Source organism: Brachionichthys hirsutus, chromosome 3, assembly GCF_040956055.1.
Source record: "Brachionichthys hirsutus isolate HB-005 chromosome 3, CSIRO-AGI_Bhir_v1, whole genome shotgun sequence".
Lineage (NCBI taxonomy): Eukaryota > Metazoa > Chordata > Actinopteri > Lophiiformes > Brachionichthyidae > Brachionichthys > Brachionichthys hirsutus.
The window spans coordinates 2,554,825-2,568,743 of NC_090899.1; the positions used below are offsets into that span (position 1 = coordinate 2,554,825).

The following is a 13,919-nucleotide window of genomic DNA, read 5'->3' on the forward strand; positions in this document are numbered from 1 at the left end:
GAGAGAGAGAAAGAGGATGATGATGGGCAGGATGGTCTGTCCTTTCTGTGCGGCCCGGTAACAAATGTCTCATGACAGTAACTCAGATAGAACCTTTACAATAGTGATTTACAGAATCGAATATATTTACATGTAAGCCCACTTACAATTAGAATGCATGTATTTTTTACTCTCATGCTTGAGGAATGAGACTTAAAAAGGAGATCATATGACGGACTTCTGTATTCTTTGACTTCTCCTGTCCTCTTAGAAAAAAAGACAAACATCACAAACAGAATAAGAAGTCCTTTGTCAGGCTCAGGCAAGCAAATACAGCAGCGTCGAGCATCCCAGGGAGTCTCGCATCCCAGGGAGTCTCGCATCCCGGATTAGCCCTCAGATATTCCCCTTTAAGAACAGAAGTACAGAACGAAGTCTCTGCTGTTCCACAACTATCTCCGGTCCTGTTCGTGTTCCTGGTTGTGTATATCACAGCTGTGTTTTGTTTTTTTTGCCTTGTCACATTTGTCTTCTTGTCATCATCAAGTAGTTTCTTTCCTCGTTTCACTCCCTCTGCATGTGCTGCTCATATTTTTTTTGCATTTTCCGTCACTTGAATCTCCAGTCGCCCATTTTCTTTCCCCCCCAAACCCCTCCGTTCCTCCTCTCTCACCTCTGATCCACAAACCGATGCCGGGCTGTCTTTTCCCTCCTCCCCAACTCTCAGCAGTGCAGGATCTTGATGAAGGCTTTCCGAAACTCGATGTTGAAGGTGGTGTAGATGACGGGGTTGACGGCGCTGTTGAGGTACCCCAGCCAGGTGACGGCGCTGTAGAGCGAGAGCGAGATGCAGCAGCTGCTGCAGTGGGCCTTCAGGACGTGAGTGAGGAAGAACGGCAGCCAGCAGATGATGAACACGCCTTGGGAACGGGGACAGGAGGTTTAGATTAGAGGCTGACAGTTACATGATTAACGACATCGGACAGACAGAATCCTTTTTTGGGAAATACGTTCGGATGAGGGCAGCGAGTCGGGAGGTGACAAATTGCTTCCCCATCTAACATGATTGGATTTGGCCGAGAACTCGAGGGCATGCAAGTGAGAGCGATTCCAAAGTGAACAACGCTGAATGGGACCTTAACAAACAGAACTGCTGTGCCGTGTTGAAGAAGACTTTCTTGAGACCGTAAACCCACCAGAAAGTTATTTTATAGCAGAGAGAACAACAATCAGGCAAAAAGGTTTTCTCCAATCGTTTCCATTTGAGGCTCGTCTGCATTGAATCCACTTTGGATCTGAGTCTCGATTTTATAAAGAGGAAGAGATCATTTAAAAATGAAACGTTTTTCCCTTTTCATTCAACCAAAGGCTGATTCGTTGTTTATGGAGGCGCTGAGAGTTGCAGTTGATGCTTTTTGTAATGAGCACGGAGCCTTCGCTTCAGGTCGCAGCGAGGAAGTGAAATTAGATTTGGACATTTCAATCAGCAGACACAAATGAAAAGACGAACGGCGAGGACGCTCACCGAGGACGATAGCGAGCATCTTCGTCGCCTTTCGCTCCTTCTGCTGCGACAGCCTCCCTCTCACCCTCTCCTTGGCGACTCCCCATCGCTCCCTGCCTCCGCTGCGCTCCCGCCATCCCTCGCGGCCCCTCATGCCGTCTGCCAGAGTCGGGGGGCGAGGCGTCAGGGCCGATTGTGTCACGGTCGAGAGGAGAACCGGGGCCGGTCCGACTGAGATGGCCAGGGAGATCCTGGCCCTTCCGGAGTGGGAGGAGGAGGTTTGGGGAGCTGAAGGATCTTGAGGAGGAGGAGCCAAGCTCTGCTCGGTCTGTGCCAGGAACTGACCCGGCTCCACTTCAAGCGGGTGAACCATCGCCTCCTTTACCAGGGTCTGAGGGAGGGGGGGAGGTGAGGGAGGTGGTCAGGCAGCACGACGCATGAGAAAGAGACGAGGAAGGGTTTGTTTGTTTTGCTCACCACCTTCTTGCGCTGAGGGCCAGCAGTGGTGGGCCTCAGGACCAGCGTGCATAACTTCACATCCTCCGGTTGGGTGCACTTATTCTGAAAAGCCAAGGGACAAAATAGAAGTAAAATAATATTCCCCAAAAAGAGAACATGACTGTACTTCAAGCATGTTTTTATTGCATTTAAATCTGCCACAGCTTCGACCAGCAGCAAGCCGATAAATAAGACTCGATGTTTCTTTATTCGATCAATACATTTACTCTCAGCCGATGATTGGTTTAGTTGCTCTACCTTCCTGCTTCGATGACCTTCTCCCGACTCGGCTCCGCCCTGCGCAGGCGGGCCGTGTCTGCGCGGCGGCGCAGTGCGCCGGCCCCGTTTGCGCAGCACCAAGCAGATCTGCGCGTACACCAGTAAGGTTACGATGAAGGGCACGTAGAAGGAGGCCACAGAGGAGTAAACCACGAAGGCTGGGTCTGCAAAGCTGCATGTGGTGCCGTCCCGCCTGGCTGGGGAAAGAGGGACAGGCAGAGAATCATTATCATACAGAAAGTCTGTGGTGCTGCTTTCAATACGACTCCGTCACATAAGAAGCTTCAAGACGACTACCTTGAAGCTTAACATCAACAGCGCGTAACTTTAAAATTTAAATATCATCCAATCAGTGATGATTTACAAAGGTAAAATTCACAAAGACCATTTTCTCATTCTCCCTTTGAATTGTCTGTGGTGCTGCTTTCAATACGACTCCGTCACATAAGAAGCTTCAAGACGACTACCTTAACATCAACAGCGCGTAACTTTAAAATTTAAATATCATCCAATCAGTGATGATTTACAAAGGTAAAATTCACAAAGACCATTTTCTCATTCTCCCTTTGAATTGTTTAAATCTTAAACCCGCTATTTTTGCAGCCACATTCAATAAAAACACGAGTACAAGAGCAGAATATAAACCGGGAGAAAGACATGTTTTTCTGTTTGATTCGACATCATTCAGAACGTCGATGCGTTTGAACCGACGGCGGAGGCTGCTGCACGTCAGCTCTCATATTCCTTTTTGCTTCCCAGTTATTCCCAGGTGGTTTTCCTTTCAGTTTCATGTGAGCACATTCAGAATCGCACGTTTCTGCTCAAAGCTGCAGAGGCTAGCAGCCGAACATCTTCACTCCTTTCTCTGTTTGTGAGGCAGCAAGCAAATTAAGGATTATGTGTGCCCATGTGTTTCCCGTGCAGATCTAACATGTGGAAATGTCCCTGAATGGTCCACGTGGCCGTGCTTACATTTAGCAATAAGATGCATTAATGCATGCTGAGGTGTGTTTACCATCTCATCAACGATTGAGGATTAAATTGAGGGACAGACGGACAAGGATAACGTTTGGTTTGTAGAAGAAATCCCTTTACAGCTGGAGGCTAAACATAAACGTGTCAGAAACCGGCATCAGCAAACATTCGCTGCCGCCTGCTTTAGTTTCTGAGAAGTCCTGTCAGGGCGTGCCCGAGCACAGAGGACGTTGGAGCGTAGCCGTTACCAGTGTTGTTCAGTCCAAACAGCAAAGGGCAGGAGATGGCGAACGAAAGAAACCAGACTGCAGCAATCATCAGCGCCACCCTCCTCCTGGAACTGTATCTGGTGTTGTAGAGCAAAGGCATGGCCACTGCTGTGTATCTGCAACACACACACACACACACACACACACACACACAGATGCATCAGGCTCCAACATTAAAAAGCTGCTAAGCTTAAGGTGTGATTTCACATTTCATGTCTAGTTGCTGCTTGTTGTGCCGCTACACGGCAAAGAAAAGAACAATTAAGAGTAATAACTTTGTGTTTGAGAGACGCAAGGATGCAAAACACAGACCGGCCAGTTTGCCAAAACCAATTAATCATCTGCTGTCTGCGAAGGTCCAAGCGGTCTTCCTCAGTCTTCCTCAGTCTCCCGAGACTTTGCAGGTGAAATCTCCAAAAGATCCTTGAAAGTCTTTGTAGTGTCAGAAACCCAGACTGTGGACATTGGGAGAGTCTTTCTAAAATAAAAGGATTTTCAGGGACGTATTGCATTTGTGAAGGAGTCCTGTGAGAGCAGCCCCCCCAGGCCCCCCTCTTCAGCCTGTCCATCTGGATACTTCTTGCAGATCCGTGCAAGCAGTTAATCACTTTGGGATCAAAATGCCTCAGCGATAGAATCAAATAATTCACAATAATTAATGAATTAGTCTGGCTCAAATTTGGTTTATTCCTGCGGCAAAAAAACTTAAAAAGATTCTTTAAATCTTAATCATAACTGGAAAGTGAATCATTTCTGAGGGGCCCTTCTTGGGAGCGCTCTGCCTTATTTGGAGCTGACGGGTTATTCTCATGGAGGCCTGGTTTCCAGCAGAAACCTCCGAGGCTGAAAAATGAACCAAGAACAGAGATTTATTCTGTTTGTTTCCAGTCCGCTACGTTCAATAAGCCACACGGGGGAATGTGACTTTTACCCTAAAGTTATGCAGTGCTTCAGTTTGCTAATTAAAGTGCAGATTAACATCGAAGCGCTCTAAGATTAAAAACTATAGCAGAGGGAAAAGACGGCAGGATGGAATCATGCAGAACCAACTAATGCAATTGAAAATGGCTGTTTTAATATTGATAGCAGGGGCGCCAAATAAACAGCCTAAAGAAAGAAATGTTTTTTAGGGCATTCTACAATTTCCCAAGACTAATTTCCCAGATTAGCAGAAACGATTTCAAACATGAATGGCTTCAAATCAGGTAAAACTATAAATGCACTGCCTTTCAAACATATGTCAAAAATAATTAGCACTGGGTTTGAGTTATGTTTTATAAGTAGCAGATCTATATATATATTTTAAACTAGAACTAATCACATTCGTATTTTTTTTAAAGACAAAAATAGAAACCTGATTAATAATTCAATGCAGCTTAGTTCAATTTGACCAACTCTAACACGAGTTATCGGCACCTGGCATTAAAAACCGTGCTGTGGCCTCAGGATCGGCGTGAAGTGAGAGTTTGTCTTTTGTCATCCCACAAAATTAGACACATTTAAAGTGTAGCGGCCTCAAAGTATGGCTGCGTTAAGGACCATTAGGAGGGACCAGCAGACGGCCTGGGCCTGCCCGGCCCCTGCTCGTCGGGTCACCTTGCCACCGGGAGCCGCGGCAAGGGCATCGGGTGGAGCTTCATCAAACAGAGTGTCCTTCATCCACAAAGAGCAAACAGGAATAACGACTGCAGAGGATGAGGACCGGCGGCCGAAAGACGAACGGGATGACAGGACGCTGTCCTGCTCTGTGTGTGCTTATTGCAAACATGTGTCGTCAGTTTTTTTTGGGGGGGGGGGGCTTTTGTTGTTTATCCCGACCGGCGCCAATCAAAATCAAGATTAGCGGAGAGCTCAAAGAAATGAGATATTGATCGGGTGTCTTCGCCGCTGTTTTGATGTTAGCTCTGGATTAAAATTATTTGACAAACTTCCACCGAGTCTCCTTTTTGAAAAAAAAATCAATAGAGTAAAAACGCACTGAGAAAAGGAGAGCAGTGGAGAGCAAAGCAAAGGCAAAGAGTGAAACCTGTCGATGCTGATGGCGCAGAGGTTGAGGATGCTGGCGGTGCACATCATGACGTCCAGGGTGAGCAGCACGTCGCAGTGGATGAGGCTGAAGTGCCACTCGCCCACCACCTTCAACCAAACAAACACAAAACGGAAACGCTTCTCAGTGTTTCACACGCTTGCCTTGAATAATCTGCACTTTTAATATCTTCCAGGGCAGCAGGACCGTTACTCAGACTGGATGAGTCGCCATGATGAATATTTAATACCATCTGCGTGATTTGAACCAGAAGTGACCAACGTGCTTTTTTTTACTTGTGTCATTTTAAACATTAATCTCATCTCTCATGTCACAGTTAAATAGGATCAAGGTTGTGGCTGATTAAAAAGCCTCCCGGTGCGTAATAATGAAGTGTTACAGCTCACAGCTGGACGGCTTGCAGCTTCCCGGTAGTATTTGTCTCAGGGTCTGTGTTTCGGACGCTTTATGGATCTATTTTATCTGTTGGGTCGTCGTCAGCGTGCGTCGCCGCAGCGGTTGAGACGACATTGTCGCTGCCCGCGAGAACGAAATAACGAGGAGCGTGATTCAGTGTGTCGCAGGCGCAAAACATGTAGTTAGCATCATCATCTCAGCATTCAATCAAATAGAAGACGCCGCGTTCCAGCTGTTTAGCCTCACATGTTGCCGCCAGATAATTGTCTTGCCTGCATGTACTTTCTTAAAATAGCGTGGTCTCCGGTTTTGTTGTCTTTCTGACACTTTCACGTGTTATTTTTTGTTGTTTGCAGATTGCCAGATTGACAATTTCTATGGTCTATTTTCAAGTTGACATGCCAAACACTAGTTTATTCCAGCTCCACTGTTAAGATTTGCTGTTTTTATTTCTTTGACAAATGTGATGGCAAGCTGAACATAGACATTCCAGACTAATATTTCAGATCCCTACACAGTTGAAGCAACAACTAACTCAGCACTCACAGGATTAAAGCCTTTCCCTATTTTTTAATTGGCGGTGCATCTTCATGTAGGACAGGGTTTGTGATAAAGTGTTCGGACACAGTCGACTGAATTTTACGAGCAGTTATGAAGCGAGCAGAAATGCAAATTGGGACGAATAGCCCAAATGCCTTAATCCTACAAATCCAAAAGGACCACTTGACCTGATAGGAGGCTCGGCAGGCCCCCTAAACGAGTCGCCAGGGCGATCACCGTTCCACCTTAGCATGACTGCGCCTGGGTTAGAAGCGATGACCCAGAATCAGGATCGACGTACGGAAGCGAGAACTGAACATGGCTCTCTTTTAAATGCAGCTTGTAAAGGGCCGAGTTTCATTTATTCAGAAGCTCGAAGGAAAAATAAATAATAAATCGGACTTCTAAAAAAAAACAAAAAAGCATGAATTGAATGAGACAGAACGCAGACACCTCCAGGTAGACTCCCCAGGGCATGACCAGCGTGGCCAGCAGCAGGTCGGACACCGCCAGCGAGACGATGAGGTAGTTGGTGGTGGTCTGCAGAGCGCGCTCCCGCGACACCGCCACGCACACCAGCACGTTCCCGAACACCACGCAGAAGATCAGGAGCACCAGCAGCATGGCGTAGAAGTTGTAGGGCGGCGAGGAGGCCGAGGAGGAGGTGCTGCAGTTGGAGGACGCCAGCGAGGAGGTGGAGAAAGACACGGGGGAGTACGGGGGGCTATGGGGGGTGAAGACGGTGGCGTTGTGCTCGAAGGAGGAGCGAGGGAGAGAGGGAGGGGAGGCCCCGCTTGACTCGTTCAGGAAAGTCATGATCTTGTTCCAGCGGACATGGCCAGGCTGAAAACAGACGACAGAGAGAGGAAGACAGACGTGAAGGACCTTGGTAAGACCGAGCTAACAGATATTGGCTTCTGAGTCGGACGAGAGAGATGTAGAAGAAAAGGTTGTCGTGGCACTCGGGCAGGATTTTAGTCCGTGGCGTCACCTCAGACAGACGACGCCACGCCTCGCCTGTACACAGTCGAGATCGCCGGGTTTCGTCCAAATGATTGCTTGGAACTGACAGAAAAGGTCTCCGAGATATCCAAACAGCAATTCAAAAGGAAGCCGCTGCTGTAGCCGCGACGGCGTCCACACAAATTAAATTAGCCCGATCGGCAAAATGAATGAATTCTGAAGCAACGACAGATTGAGCGGTTTTGTTTTTGTCTGGTTTCATTTTGAAGCCTTCTCTATTTTTTTGTTTGCTGCTCACGTATCCGCCAGTACGTGATCTCACATCTCACGTCTCACGTCTCGCCCAGACTCTCGAGCAGACCCGTCCAGGTCCAGCACGCCGCGATAAGAGGGCAACCAGTTCAGCAGAAAACAGCCGCAATAATTATCCCTCTCTCCCTGAACCAACGCTGCAATCTTTCTCTCTGTTGACCTAAGCTAAACCAAAACCACCTGCCTCTTTGAGCGGCAGCGACAGCGGGAGCATTTCCCACAGAATCAGCAGCAGTTCTGATTAATGAGCGACCCGGGTTCCGACAGAGCAGCTATTTGCCTCGTTTATTTAGCTTTCGTGCTTATTTTTGTCGCTGATTTAAGTCGATTCTCATCACAGAGGAACGAAACATGTCGACTTTGCCGCATGACAAACAAACGCTGGCGTCCTTTGCTGTGTTCTAATCCATCTATTAGCTTAGTTCTGGAAAAACAAACTGGATTTCACAAAAAAAGGAGAATACGGAAAACGATCTGTCGGTTAATTGATCAGCGAGAGGGCTTGACTGCAGCAGGCGTTTATTTAAAGGTGAAAGTCTGCGCCGTCGCCATCATGTCGTCGGATTCAGTTCCAAAGGTCATCGTTTGTGAAAACGTGTCGCTGTAGGGAAACACTTGACTTCATAACGGTGCTTCAGGAGGTGCTTGACATTTTGAACATTTTGAACTAAATTTTAATATCAATAATCCGGCACCCCAGATGCACGCCATTCAGTCGGCATTCAAACGAAGGATTTTAATTATTATGAATGAACGCTGATTCTAAGTAGACTCAAGTGTGACTGTGTTGAAATGTGAGCGTACAAAAGAAGAAAAGTATCGGCCAATCAGATGACAGCGCCTGGGCTGAAGATTTTCCCATTAGCAAGCATTAGCATTAAGCTAACTAAAATAATTTCCCTGCATCTAAATTCAGGACAAGCTTATTAACTCCACACAATGTTTTATTTGCGTTATTTTTTTATAAAGCTAAGAAAAACACTTTGAGGTTCTCATTTATCACAGTTTTTAGACGATGCCGACCAAGCAAAGAGCAATAAAGCGTCGGAAGCAGTTATTCAGATGCCGCTCCATCATCGCTGCTGCTCATTAGAAGCTCAATATCAGCAGTTTCACATTAATTATGGAAGGAGCAAAGTTCAATTTCAGTCGTGAGCGTGATAATGGATAAAACATGTGGGAAACCACGGCCGCACGCAAAACAGGAAAGGTGTAAATCATTTTCCCGAGGTAGAAAGTGGTGGCAATTTACTGACGAAAAAGCTTTTCTAGTCCATTTTTATTAAATGCATCTTTTAAAAAAACATCATCCAAAAATTACATTTACGTAAATATTCAAGAGTCCCGATCAAAAAGGCAGGAAGGATTAAAAAAAACCACAATGATGCATCATATGACTTGTCAATCATCTAAGTGCATCATATTTATCAAATAGGGGGCATTTAGGATGGCATTTTCACTTTATCTGCCCCCATGGCTCCATTGTTTGATTATCTGGCGTTATAGCAGCACTTCATTTCCTGTTTGATTCTAATGCGCCGACTCGTCGCTCCTTCAGGTCTGTACTTCCCAATGCTGTTTCAGTCCTAAATCTCCCGCAAATAACATCCGTCAGCCTTCGTCCTTCCCTCCTCGCCTCCTTAATCTCCTGTTTCTCCTCTGTAGCTCCATTCTGCAAGACACTTGACAGGTCTATTACACCCGTAGCCTCGTCTGCCCCCAAAAGCAATGGGACCAAAAAGCAAACAAAACAGGAGACGCCTTAAATTTTGAACCAGCTCCTCCGTGGATAGGAGCCGGCCGGCAATAAATCGTTCACTTCTTTCACCGAGAGGCAAGAATAACACTCCGGCAGCGGGAATCGTGTCGAGGTTCGCTGCACTATAATAAGTTATCTGCTGCTATCCGTTCGTAACCCTCGATTCTACTCTAAATCACTCCTAGAACGCCCGGCGCTCCTTCTAACCAGCTTCCCAAAGAGACATTTAGGAGTAATTTTTGTGTTCTAAAATTCGCCTGTTTTTGCAGAATGAAAGATGCTCTCCTTTCGGCCGAGTTTTATTCTTCCGAAAAAAAGGAAAGAGCAGGAAATAGAACCCAGAGCAGCAGGACAGACCTGCAGATGCTTGGACTGTGTTTCTGCATTGCTGCTATAAACCTGCACAGGCCCGTATGGTAATGTGCATTAAATCAGCCTGTGCACAGGCATCTCTGCAATTATATTGAAATGAGTCGTGTTGTGACTCCGAGGGAGCCGCCGAGGCTCTGGAGTTACGGTGGCTCCCCCAGGGATTGCAGGATTTATGCTTTTTGGGGAGGAATACATTCGGGCTGCAATAATAATCGGATACCGGACGGGAAGGCAAATACTTTGATAATTATTGCGCGAGCGAAAGTTGTAAACATTTGCTGGCTCCGGCTTCTTCTCCAGATTTCCCCCCACAAACTGCTCACATTCCGCAAATGAATTCTGACTGCTGCCTTCAAGTGTGAGTCTAGCGAGGGTTTTTTGAAATGGCATCAAAGGAACATCTAAAGGACGACCAGGAGGACTTTTACTATTACTATTAATGCCATCAATTAGCTTGTGGTGCTACGAGTGCTGCTACTTAAATAAGGTTGCCTCATGCCATTGGAATCGGTGCAGACTATTTATCAGCCAAACCATTCTATCCAAAGTGGAATGAAAGTTGACAGAAAGACTTCTGCTCCGTAGAGTCTCTTCCATTGTGGGTTAGGGCTAACGTTAGCGAGCCGTGCCGTGAAGCTCAAACGCAATTACCTTAGTTTATGTTACCATGACAACGGCTACAAAGAAAAAAGCAGGGGAAGCAGTTAAAAAATATATATTTTTGATTCTCCAGAATTCCGGAATCAAACCAAAGTAAAGCTGGAGAAGTGAAATAAATTGTCCATGAGCGTGTGTGATCTGAACCAAAATATGGAGTTGTTATAATCACAGAAGTTGAGTTAATAACCGTTTAATTCATAACAGGAAGAATTATTGACACGGTCCTGCATGCATTTGGACTTGTGTCTCGATCCGCTCCAATTTCCGGGAGTGTCCTGGATAGACCTGCAGCCGTCTGTCTCAGTGCAGCGACCCGGGGTTGGGTTGACCTGATGATGTCATCAACAAGCCCCGATCATTTGCAGAGGAAACTTTGTGCTTGAAACTGTTAGAGTAAAGTCATGTCAGACACCGAGTCGATTTAATCTCCAACCAAAACCTCAGCTGCAACGAGCGAGCTGCCGAAGAGGTGATCAAAGCGGTGAAATTAGCCAACGAGGATCGGGCATCTTACACGATGATCGTCTGCAGCTCCTATTGAAAGATTAACAGATTAGAGAGGGGGGGGGGGGGGGGGGGTCGAAGCCCCAAACCAACCGTGAGCATATTTTATTCAACAGACAACTCCTTCGCCATGTTTTATTTAAAATGAGAGACTATACAGGTTTGGGAAGTCAATTCCGAGCGAAATCAAACAAACCCCTGAAGGGAAACTAAGACGCCAATCGGATGCTGACTGTTGAGGGGGGGGGGGGGGGGGGGGGGATGCTTTCAGTCTGGCAAGAAAAGAAGGATCAAATTTAATGTTAGTTCTTCCTTTGCTGCTGGAGAATTTCATATGTTTCCAAAAACGCAGACAGTCGGAACACTTCAGGTGCAAGACTAATTCAGGGGTTACACATTTAAGATGATGTTTTTTTGGTCTTTCATAAATCTCACATATCGGTGCACTCAGGGATTTATTTTCTCGGGACAATACCCCCCCCCCCCCAAACCTATTGGCACTTTGCAGCCTGATTCACAAGAACAACATTACATTATCAGTCTCTTCCCTCTGAAAGGAATTCATTTCATCTAGACATCTTTACCTGGAAGGCTCACCGGACGACAACAACAACAACAACAACAACATGCTCGCCATCCTCAAATAGAAGCTGCAAGTCAATACGAGCAGGAATCCTTTGAAAGTCAGCAGTAAAGAACATTTGGATCTGCAAGAAGACCAGCGTAAAGATAACGAAATTCAACCCACATAAAAGAAGGATGGAAGAGGCTTTAAAAGTGTACTCTTACATATTTGAGCAGGAAATATAAAGCAGCACAAACTGGTGATTGGTATCAGGTGTAAACAATCAATTATTCACACAATCCTTGGTGCTCAGTCTTATTTAAAAAATGATTTAAAAGACTTCACATTCATGACTGGCCTTTAGAGGAGGGAGGGGGTAAAAAAAATAAAAAATCCAATTAACAAACTCTATTCTCCGACACGCAGTGTGAAACCCGCAGAAACTTGTCAGTCCAAACACGAAGAACAAATATCTCATTAAAGGTCGCAGCAAGTTCACAGCGACACAAAAAGAAACGAGTTTCCTCTAAATGGAGGAATAAAATCCATCCCAGCCTCTTAAGGCGGTTTATTCTCTTACCCTCTCCCGGCTGAGACGCTTCTCCGGGTCCGCTTCTCCTCTCAGGAGCACCGGGCGGGCTGAATCCGGTCCACCAATTTACGGCCGGTCCTCGAACCTCCGTCCGTCGACATATGCTCCGCACACGCTCTCTCTCTCTCTCTCGCTCTCTCTCTCTCTCTCTCTCTCTCTCCGCAGCAGAAGAGGATGAGCGTGGACCGCCGGAGGAGAAAAAAAAGAAGAGAAATGTGATTCATGCAAATTTGCTTTTGAGGTTGAGATGAAAATTAGAAAGGGAGGAATCACACCATGGACCATGCGTCATCCTCGTCATAACATAATATATACATACTTTTTTTTAGGTTTATTAAATTCCAATTATCTCAATTCAATCAATCAATCAATCAATCAACCAAATCAAAAATAAAATTAAGAACCATTAAGCATCAGGTGACACAGCTGGAGTATAAAACATTTGATAAATTCAGTCACCATTGTCCATTGGTTAAAGCAGGAACCCTCCTCTGTATGGACTGGCAGAACCTTGAGATGACGTCATCCTCCAGATATTTTTTTTGGGGGGGCGGGGTATTCCTTTCTGAGTATTTCCTTTCACATTGAGACAGGAAATACAGGAGGTCGTCGATTTACGACAGCGGCTCGGTCACAAGTCGGCCCGTGTTAAATTAGCGTGAGTATAATATGCTGCGTCATGATACGGAAAATATCGGAGTAGACATCGCTCTCCGGTATGTCGTAAACAGACAAAAACAACAAATGAATGCTGCCGAAAAGTCTGTAGTTCTTATCTCAATCAGACAACATCTTTGATGTGTATTTAATTATTACACTTTACTGTCGGACTTTAATATTTATCCTTTCATTAAATTCTAATCAAATATGCGGCTTAAATCATTATCTTGTTATTGCTTGTTTGTTTTCTTTTGCCGCTACCATCAAAGAATTTGGCTTTGTTTCCAATAAAGATGTAATCTATCTCCAGGGACACGGCAGACAAAATGTTGAATTAGTACAATTTAATGAATTCTACTTCGCTGATAAGATATAGTGTAACCTTGATTAATTGCTCCCAACTGGGGGGGATGTCACATGATGATTAATGGTTGGATTTAAAATCTCTAAAACAACACAGGATAATTTCATTTCCACACAGTAATAAAACCCCAAAAATACTGTCTAGTCTCACCTCGTTCTCAGTGAGACCAACCGCAGCGAGGCCATAAACTCTAACACAAAGTTAGAGTCGAAGTTTCTGTAATTTATAAGCTCTCAAGAAGAAAAGTTTGCGAACAACTCGCATAAAAAAATTATAGTTGAAGGACCTTAACCATTTGTTCTCCTTGTCTAGTCCAGAAGCTTCGTACTGGAACTGGCAGGGCTGACAAAAATGACAGTTTAACGATAAATTAATTTTCTCTCACGAGTGAACGTTAATGTGAAAAAAAAATAAAACGAGCAGGGCAAATTCAAAGAGCAGAAATGGCAGCCTTGTGTTAAAGCGTGCTGCCAGTTTCCCCATCGGCTGTCATGGATTTCCTTTTAAAGGGCCGGGTGATATTTAAAAGAGCTCAAGAGATGTTAATGCTGCGGGAAGAAATGAGTTCAAAATTGATTTCAAGACATTATACGGGAAAAGTGTCACAGCTCTCCATAATTAACGCTAAATAAATCATCAAAAGAAATCACAGCGGTGCCGGCCTGGGTCCACCAGCCTTCA

At 45.4% G+C, this 13,919-nt stretch overlaps 1 protein-coding gene across 1 annotated transcript; it reads right to left on the minus strand.

Moving 5' to 3' along the window:
- Positions 1-702: 702 nt before the first annotated feature.
- drd2l (dopamine receptor D2 like) lies at positions 703-7,303 on the minus strand. The gene is made up of 7 exons (XM_068755572.1): positions 6,941-7,303; positions 5,531-5,640; positions 3,484-3,620; positions 2,240-2,457; positions 1,961-2,044; positions 1,505-1,874; positions 703-899 (listed from the first exon to the last, which is right to left on the minus strand). The coding sequence occupies exons 1-7, from the start codon at positions 7,301-7,303 to the stop codon at positions 703-705; spliced, it is 1,479 nt and encodes a 492-aa protein (XP_068611673.1).
- Positions 7,304-13,919: the final 6,616 nt, after the last annotated feature.